This window comes from Botryllus schlosseri, chromosome 4 (assembly GCF_051294905.1).
Source record: "Botryllus schlosseri isolate E-star chromosome 4, Bs_hap1, whole genome shotgun sequence".
Lineage (NCBI taxonomy): Eukaryota > Metazoa > Chordata > Ascidiacea > Stolidobranchia > Styelidae > Botryllus > Botryllus schlosseri.
In genome coordinates, this window is record NC_137239.1 from 23,597,012 (window position 1) to 23,607,539 (window position 10,528).

Sequence of the window (10,528 nt, forward strand, 5' to 3'; positions counted from 1 at the left end):
TAAAAACCGAGATCGACCCCAGAATCCTTTCCGGAGATTTATCTAGGCTCCTTCTGCTCAACTGATCCCCGCAAGCGATGCCTTAAAAGCTTAGCGGTGGGTCGTGTCACAAGTTGGCCGCTACGGAATCAAAATCTATAATATCGCAATGGTGTAAATGACCATTGCAGTCGGAAAAAACACGAACACTACAAATAACAACAACAACAGCAATAGCTCACGTACCGCATGATGCACGTGATTATTTTCATGCTCCAAATACAATAAAATATGTTACAAAACTCGAAAATGAAAGTACCCGTTATATATTATAAAAAAAACTTTCCACAGATAAAAATGGCAGGTGCTGTAAGGTTATAGATAACTAACCTACGGATAGATGTGCAACACGTGATTCACGGTCGAGTGATGCGATGATCGGCAGATTTGTTTCATTGATCTCTAAACAATCGCAACGACGCAGCACAATGACCATAACAGCGGTCCTTGCGTGGTTGCGATTTTTCAGAACAACGCCGATTTTCAGATTTTGAAGGCTATTTCGGGGTGGTTCCATTGCCTTGACGAAAGTTTGATGTATATTATCAGAATCAGTGCGACTGTAGCTGGTCGTGATTTATGGGATTAGCAATTTCGTTGCCGTTTCATGCTATGAAGCGAAAACAATCGGCCGACCATCGAATCACTCGATCGTGAATCACGTGTTGCGCATCTATCCTCAGGTTAGTTATCTATAGTTAGGCGCTGCGTTCTTCGTAAGGCGGCGGCGCCATGTCTTCACCCGTCTCAATATCATCCTCCCCAATCCCCACTCGAACCTCCGAGTTTGGTTTGATTTTATATACAGCATCGTACGACGGCGGCTCGATGTCGCCAATGTTCCAACTGCCGACTTCACAATCCGCTTGAAAAGCGCCGTTAACAACATCACACGAGCCGCGCTGGCCTTCGATATCCGCGAAATCAGAGTTGGTTTGTAAAGTTTGTGCAGTCCTGCGTCTTTCACCAACGGCGCTAGTGCCGGAGGCTGCAGGGGTTGGCGTCCTGGAAAATAAACCGCCCAAGCAATATCTCGCAGCCAACAGGAAGCAGCATGTCACTAGGATGACAGATCCGAATAATACGCCGAGAGTAATAATGAACGCGTCGCTGGGTGTGGCGTTGTAACACAAGTCCGACGGCTCTAAAGAAAGCACTCGGCTGCTTCTCAAGTCCTTGGGGTACGAACAAAATCCCATGCGGCTAGAAACGTCGTTGGCCTTGTCAACGTCGTCCTTCCAAGCGATAAACTCGCACATATCGTCGCAGTGCCAATTATTGTCGCGTCCGTCGAAGATGGACAGCGATCCGCTTTCGTACGACGCCTGGACGTGTTCAGGATAGAGCACTTCAAGCTGGCAGTTTTGGAGCAACAAGGTCGTTAAGCTAGTCAGGTGGGAGAACGCGTAGCGAGGTAAACTCCGCAGGGGGGTATTGTTTGACAAGTCGATCGTTTCCACGTGTGGCGAATTGCGTAGTACGCCTTCCGCAAAACTCTGTAATGGTTCAAGACGATAGCAATTTGGTAAATCGGATTCATACTATGATAAAAGGTCTCGGCGTTGATACTCAAGTTGAAGTAGAAAAAATGTCATAAATTTCTACTCAAATTACAGGTAAAAGCAGTGACTTCCGAGACATGCCAAGACTACTTCAAGTGGAAGATACGAAAAGTATACGAGTAAGTAGTTTCCAAAGAGGCTCGAGGAGATGCATACAGTGAGTGGGGGATGGGTGCATTCGAAGATGCGAGATGTATCTTCGCCACTAATGCAAAATTACTGATGAAAGTGCAAATAGCAACAATTTCAGACAATTTATTCAGTTAGAGGGTAACAATATATGTTCAAAATTTCACTCATAAAAATGATCCTAAAACCTAAAACATGTTTTGTACTTCAAATGATCTCAAGTGTTAAAAGTAGATGCAATCTTCGAACATATATTTTGTAACCGTGATACAGGGGCTCTTTTACCACAGTGGAAAATTTGGTTATTTGGTTGAATTTAGATATACGTTTAGCTTTAGGCGATTCAGGTTCGGTCCGAGGTATGGGCATTTGCAAATTCAAGGGGTTCACGAGGCCTGCGATAATTTAAATTTAAATTTCCATGACTTAGTTATCGTAGTCCCCGGTGTCATGCGTGTCATGCTGTCTGGTTCTTTCTTCTTAGCTTCACTCTCGTTTTTCCAGACAGAATTGTTACGTCACTAATCCAAACTCGATCACAATGCAAAATTCGAAGCTGATTTTGGGGGTTCCTGGACAATGAGCAGAACAAAATTTATACTGCTATACTGATTACGAAAATATAAATATGATTCTGTTCATGGTCCTGGAACCCCCCAAAATCAGCCTAGTAATTTGCATTGTGATCGAGTTTTGGCCTTGTGACGCAACAGGACTGTCTGGCAAAACAAGAGTGAAGCTGAGAAGAAAGCGCCAGACAGTTCTGTTGCGTCACAATGACAAAAAGTCGATAACATTGCAAATTCTAGGCTGATTTTGGGGGGTTCCAGGATCATGAACAGAATCATATTTATATTTTCGTAATCAGTATAGCAGCAACTTTCCAATGATACCCGTTTTATTGATTTTGGCGCTTGGCAAGTGGGTCAAAAATGGCCGTAAAGTTGCCTTTGGTCTAATGGAAAGTATGACGTAACCCAAATGCAGCGAGTCATTCACTCTCGCTGTGTCCACACCATATAGGACACTATGCTTGAACGGCATTCCATGGAACATTAGGGGCTCCGTAAGCCAGTCTCAAAGGTTCCATGAAGGACAAAACATGCACTCAACTCATAAATATGGTAATTAGGCCCCATCAGTTGTCGAATTGCTACTGTTGTGGTGGTACGTTAGGTACAGCGGCGAATGCACGAGAGGTGGATGCTCAAAATCGAAACCCCGTCCTTCTGAACTGCTAATTCTACCTACAATATCTATAGCTCATTTGTAATTCAGCAATTGTTATCACACTGCTGCGTTTTGACAGAACAATACGATGACTCTTTCCAAGGTGAAGTTTCGTATTTCTGAATTGCTACATGAAAGGGAGTAGAAGAAGTATCACTGATTTGCAATGCATATTCATTATAATGTTCTCGTTTCGCGTGAAAATTATATTTGAATGATTTTGTTCCTTTAACAGTCTATTGATGTTTAGTTCATTTTGTTCACCAGTGATCTATGGTGATGTATTAGATGTGTAGTTAGATGCGTATTGCGGTCGATTTTTGTTTTTATGACTCAGCGGGAATTGGTGTTCAGTGAAGGCTTGCAGATTTGGGTAGGTGTTTTGCAGGTTAGTAAAGGTTGATTGGTATTGGTATTTTGGAACAATTTAAAGATTCAACACAATCCAAACTCAAACTCAAGAACGTATCCTTATTGTAGTCTTTCCGCCCCCAGTTTAAGAGCCACTAGCATTATACACCAAATATTTGTCGAAAATCACATGGTATAGTGTTTGCATTGCCAGTATGAAATAAACAGAGCTGGCCCGATAAACGGAAAGTTTATTTGTCAATCTATAAATAATATTCTATGTATAATAGGATTAGCTCTGACGAGTTAACCCTTCCCAACCAAGTTTTTTATGATAAAAATTCGTGTATGTAATGGCAATATGATCCGAATTTATGAATTTCTCACATTTACGATTATGAGTTATTAATTTGGAACAGCCATTTTTAAATCAATCTTCCACAAGGTGATAGCACGTAGCACTTACTTTAGTCATTCACTCATTACACACTCTCTAAGCCAGTGGTTCCCAAACTTTTTCCACTCATCGCCCCCATATCAAGCTCGACATATATTTATTGCCCCCCCATATTTTCGGATCCGAGAAAGAGGACATATAAACGGGAAATTTATAGTGCTAACTCTAAAATTGACTAAATAAAAATATAGGGCAACTTTTCGCGGCGTCCCAGTATCAGAGGATAATTTTGGCGAGTTGAACTTTTTTAGTCAACTTTCGCGGCAGTTCCAGAATAACCATTTGCCACGTGTAATTTGTGCCGGTTGCCGGGTAATTAAATTTATCTGACTGAACGTGCTAACATTTTCACCCCCTATCGCCCCCTTCGTACGTTTTCGCCCCCAATCGCCCCTTTGTTATTTTCTCTCCTCTGCTTCTCAAATTCGCCCACGTTCGGAACCACTGCTGTAATCAAAGTATGCATCGATAAAATCCTACCAATTAAACTCATACTGATTTCAGTGCTACATTCATTGCAGATTAATTTGTTTAACTCGAAGACGTTTTCTGTGCCCGCTATTTAGAGTCAACGGCGCTGTAAACATATGAAAGGGAAATTCAAATGGAAAACCAATTTGGAAAAATATGGAGTAACAATGTATTTAAAAAACGACATACGAACTCAATTGTACCAGTATCTATGTGGCAGTCATAACAATTTTTTTTTACCTGAATACTATTATTCATAAGATCGAGCCTTTCCAACGAATATTTATTTCCGAATATTCCATCCTGTAATAAACTAAACAGCGGGCAATCGCGAACAGTTATGGCCTCAAGCTTTCCGTTCCCGTCGAATGATCCATTTTCGAAACTTCTAATGTTTGACGCAGATATGATCTCGAAGGTCTGAACAGAAGTGAACATCAGTTCAACGTTATAATCGTTGTGACGTGAAGGTATAACATACGCGGCAATATCGGACTCGAACTCGTTGTAGAACATATCACAATATAAGCTATCTGTAACCTACTTGTAGTTTATATAACATTCCACCAAGTAGGCCCGCATATTACCGCTTTTTCGTTGAGATTGTGACAACATCAAGCCGACATCACAGGATTGAATAAAAAAATCATCGAATATGGGCGCATATGACCATGTCGTTTGAAATTGCAAGAATAACCAATGACAGAACAACATGCTAGAAACCGCGACTTGAATTTAGTATATGTTACCCTCAAGTCTTCAAGATTCGATAGAGCTTTCTGATGCCACTCCCCAATCCCAGTATTGTCGAACGATAATGTCTGTAGTTCTTCATATTCGTCCAAGTCAAATCTGCCAATCTTCATTAATTTGGGTGAGTTTACTATGCGCAGCACTTCTGTGTCATCGGGCAGATCTCGCGGCATCGAGTTGATGCCTGCAAATGAAGGCAGTCACGCACTGAAAATATGCTCCACGCGGAGAGAGAGAGAGAGAGAGACTTCATTTTCATTCAACCAAAATACACAACAAACAGACGGCAATGATGCTTATACAGAAAATATGCATGCACACTCCAAAGTATTCGGTATCAGATAGGAATGATCGATATGACCGTGTAGGTCAACTAGTCTGATCACATCCGCATCAAACAGGTACACTTGGCTCTATACCAGTCTGGCTGAAAAAAATGTTGGTTAAAATAGGACAATATAAATGAAAAATCAAACGATGGTAGCAAATGATCAAACGATGAATGAAGCAATGTGTGGGCAAGGTAGGGCAACAGTGGTGTTAATATAACGACAAGAAGTGATTAAGTAGGGGACTACCAAATATCCAAATATCGTAGGCCTGGCCTCACCTAGGACACCCACCGCCACATGCTGTTACATAATCCATTTCTACGCCTAGTTCAGGGATGACTTCTAAACAATTACCCAAACTGCATTTTCTCTTACCCGACTCCACCCTTGCCTTCTGCTTGTATATACTTTCTTGAACGAAGTTACTTACATGTAACGCCTATGAACCATGAGACGGATCTCTATAACCGTTCATCCGGAGTGACCGACGTTTTGTTATGTAGCCTATTTGCTGTTTTCGGATTCATCTCTAACCCAGTTTATTTTGTCTCTTTTTACAATATCACGCACCCGTTGAATGTTTCGGTGCTGCCCAATACAACGCTATTGCACCCTACGATTATATTTCTACGATTCATGTCGTCGACACAATGACAGAGAAAGTATAATTCATATCCTTCAATTTACGGATCTAGAACATTGCGATAGTATTCATTACTTTTCGACCAGCAAGGCAATACATACAGTTCACATTAAATGAAGTAGTTGTCTACTTTAGTGGAGAGTGTACGGTGTACACTGTATAGGGATGGTGTGAACGTTCGCGTTCGGTGTGTGAAGCTCGGAAATTTAGAGGTTCACGTTCACAAACGAACCTTGGCAGGTTCTGCACTGTGAACGTTTTTCATCTATTACAATTTTCACGTTATTATAGCATCTTTGGTTGAAATTTATTGCATTTCAACTGCGGGCCACTCTATGCATGGCGCTGCCAAAATTAAAAATCAACACTAAACGACCATGCACCTTGACAATCTCAAAAATTTTACCTGCTTTGTTACAAAAGTGTGCTCAAAATATCCAGCTTTCTGTTTGTGAATATTTAGTGACTCTCTGCTGTGAGCTTGACCCGGAATCAACAACATCAAGAACGAAATACGTTACATGAAGGTAGTCAGCGAATAATGCTTATTCAACCAATCAATCAAATTGATATCGTTGTCTGATGATAAAAATCTAGCAAGCGTGCGGGGTCAATCTCGCGATTTCATAGGTTTATTGTATCATAAAAACCAAATCCGTCCGATTGGGGTGTTGGCTACTGCTGTATAACTTGTTATTGTGGTAAAACCCGTTTCACACTCTGCTCAATATCAACGTAGCAATACTCAGACGCCGAATACATTGTCCGGTCTGCCCTAGACCGTTAAGGCGTAATCTTATCTTCCCTTGTAAGTCCTCGTCGAAATTGTTGGCAAAGCGACGGAAGATATTGATGATTCTAAGGGATTATTATATCATTTGATTGTTTCAGTTGATACATTTGGCGACATTTAAAAAGTCAGTATGTACTTCGGCAATGTGACATTATGTGGCCCGAGTCGTCGCTATAGGCAACGTGTACATTTATATATATCACTTCACTGAAATGTAGGGCTGGAATTAGCAATATTACGTCATGTGACGCCACGAGGTTCACGATCGCGTTCACACAGAACCTTTCAAAAAGGTTCGCGTTCACACGAACCTGAACCTTTCAGAGGTTCACACCATCCCTAGACACTGCCTTATCAGGTAGGCCTACGTATATATTATACAATATAATACCATATCATTTTATTGTGACTGATTTATAGAACTATGGCCATTCGCTTTCACACAAACCGCACTATCTGTAGTTATCGAAGATACATATATATAATAAAATTTGTGTAGACAGTCGAAAACTCTAATGATACTGTAGTATTACCTTCACATATCACAACATCTTTATCACATGTACATCGTTTGTTGCATCGATCGTCAGAACGTACTTGAGTCAATCCCAAGAAACTCAGAGCAATCACCATCAATAGTTTACGAGTCATGGCATGGCAAGTAAATCTTCTCTTGTCTCATAAATCGATCCCAATACCTTCACCTGTAAATTTGATTTACATCTGTACCATCACATCGCTGGTCTGCTGATGCTATAGTTGTACAACATGCACGGTTTTATGCAACTCCGCGGCTAAATGGACGAAACTGTCGTTAATCATTGATCAAAACAGTTTCCCCCCCATCGCATCGCACGGGGAGCAAGTACTTCAAAAAGGTGTTTCACGTTCACATTGTGTAAAGTCCAAAATTGTGACGATCATAGTAACGACTATCCGATCACCACCGATGGAAGGCTATCACAGTTGTGTTATATGAAAAAGGGTATATCAATAGTGGTGCTGAATAATCTCACAGCGAGTGGTAAATAATAATTATTCTGAGCAAATCTGAGGTTTTGTTGAAGAATAGATTGATTTTTCATATCTAAATTCGGATTTACCACTAGTGTCACTATTCTGGTTAGTTACCTTGTGATCAACAATTCGTTTTTGATTTCGTCTGTATCCTCACGCAAAACAAGGCACCGTTTATTCAAAGCTTTCAAGGCCAGGAGATCTGCATATCTGCTGACGTTAGCTGGATTGCGAAAGTTGGCGTAAGGTCAAACGCGATAGACTTCCTATAGTGTCATCTAGCGGACTTCATATCCAGAATCGACACCTTTATTTTTCACATTCGCAAAGGCACAGAACATGTTCTGGTTTCTATCCACTCTTCAGTTATGTATACAGTATCCACTAATGTAATTTCGACGTAGCCTGTACTGTACCTATGTGCATACCGTCCTATGTCCCCACGTACAGGCATAATTTGAAATAAAATGTTGTGTTTGAATTATACGGTGGTATAAGTCTGAGTTAGGGTCTGGTTTGGTGTACCACCGGTGTGTATTCACACCTGTATATCACGGGTGGTATACGGGTGTGGTGAATACACCTTTTTCGCTAATAGCGTAACAAGAATTCAAACTGATCATACCGGCCTAAATATTTTGACAAGTCCTCATCTAAACCACCTGAAGCGTTCGTCTGCTAAAGGCACATATTCTCCGAGGATTACATTACGATAATGTCTGTAGGGACGATTACAGAAATATTATTTTGTGTTTTCGTGAATAATGTTCACCAGTGGTTCTCAACCGCCGGTCCGAGGCAAGTTTCCTGCCGGTCCTCCGGATATATGCGATTTTTATATCTCAATTCCACAATGCAAGAAATTGGGCGCTTATCCGTTAATTAGAGATATAGAACATCAAATTTACATTTAATATTTGAAAGTGTGGAACGTCTTTTTCGTATCGTATCGCAATAGATAGTTCATGGTCCAATGCTTCACAAGCCGTGGGTCACAATGGTGCAAGTGCTTAAAAGTGTTTCAAAGTAGCTTACAACTCGTTTCAGACAAGTTATATGTGAAATCTACAGAGAGTTTTCAGCAAACGTTAAATCACGTTTATGACAGTGCAATTAGGCGACACGTAGCAGTATAATAAGCCAATAGCAAATATCCAAGTCGCATTTCTTTCAAAGGATACCGAGCAATCACAATCAGGTTAGTTGGTCACAGAACTTCGCGAGTTTCGCCTGGCAGAAACTTCATTGGAACAACGTAAAATATCTATTATCAAAAACACATCAATAAATTTAGTTTCTAATGTTACATTTAAGTTGCATGCAATTGTCCTAATTAAATTTAGTGTGGCTTTTGGTTTTTTAAGGCGCAAAATTCGTTTTGTAGTTATACCGGTCCGCGAGGTCAAAAAGGTTGAGAACCACTGTTCTATACCACCTTCAGACAACAGTACACTAGAATAACTCCCATGTATGAAAGGAAAGGACGTAGTTTATTTTTGTCCTTGATGTTTTTGCGGCATATACACCGACCCATGATATACATACACACGATGAGTGCATGATGAGTAGGGCTGGGCAAAATCGAGTACCTGAGTGATTCGATTCTGAATCATGCAATATGCTTCGAGTCGAGTCGAGTAATCGAGTATCACTCATTATGACGTCATAACAGAATGTAATACGTCAAAGTTCAAATATGTACCGTTTATGCCACCACAAAGAATATAATGCCTGTTATCCATCTCATAAATGATACTTTGGTATTTTTCGACCATACCGATTTCATTCCACTTGGTGACAATGTTGTGGGATAATCATGACTTCGGAAATGTGCTACGTCTAGTAACCTTCGTAGCTTTGTACGATATGTTTAGTATGCTACGATACCGCCAATCAAGGTTTCAAGGCTTCAACAGTGGATGATAGTATCGAAACTATAATTCTAGATGATAAATTAACTTTCAGTGGCGATAAGCGTATGACTTCAGTACTCGAAAAAATCGACTTTTGCTACTCGACTCGAATCATTAAAATTAATACTCGATTCAGATTCGAGTACTCGAATCATTGTGCCCAGCCCTAATGATGAGCATATGGCGCAGGACAAGGAAGGTGCAGATATACCTTTTTATGGATTTCCCATGTATAGAGAAAACGCGCAGACAGTGCGCGACGCAGCTCTGTGTATTTGTACTGCATTTGCACTACCGTCTACTCAGACTGCAAGGCTGGGACTATTCGGCGCTGACTATTTCGACGACAGGACATATCAATATCGAAGGTTTAGGACATCCATCGAAGGTCTTTTTTGACTAAGGTTTTATTGCGGCAGATATTTTTGGCACCGCACATCACCCAGCCGCATGTTAGACAACACGTCATACATCCATGTGTCTCGGCTTGGAAGGCGCTGGCCTCGAAACACATGTGTCTCATGGTCACGCACCCACTCGTTACACGCCCATACACTAAAGAATCCCAAAAGCTCTGCTATACGCTCTCAGCGAAAAGAGTGTGCTTTCACACCCATGTGCACACCCGTGACCTACAGGTGTGAATATACACCCGTGATAGGCTGCACCCAACCAGAACCAAATCTTCCTTTAGTTTGGTGTGGTATACGTGTGAGCGATTCCCATATTTTTTAGTAGAGAAAATCGTTCATGTATAGCTCCGGTAGATCAGATAACGTGAATGCAAGTATCAATAATATTGACCAAATTTATTCACTAACTTTGCAAATTTTTCGCG

The 10,528-nt window shown here is 40.9% G+C and overlaps 1 protein-coding gene across 1 annotated transcript; it reads right to left on the bottom strand.

Annotated features, from left to right (window-relative positions):
* Positions 1 to 121: 121 nt before the first annotated feature.
* Positions 122 to 7,533, bottom strand: LOC145437498 (uncharacterized). Its single transcript, XM_080314757.1, has 4 exons — positions 7,294 to 7,533; positions 4,989 to 5,176; positions 4,480 to 4,659; positions 122 to 1,535 (listed from the first exon to the last, which is right to left on the bottom strand). Exons 1-4 carry the CDS (start codon positions 7,409 to 7,411, stop codon positions 738 to 740), a joined length of 1,284 nt encoding a protein of 427 aa, XP_080170883.1. The 5' UTR covers positions 7,412 to 7,533; the 3' UTR covers positions 122 to 737.
* Positions 7,534 to 10,528: the final 2,995 nt, after the last annotated feature.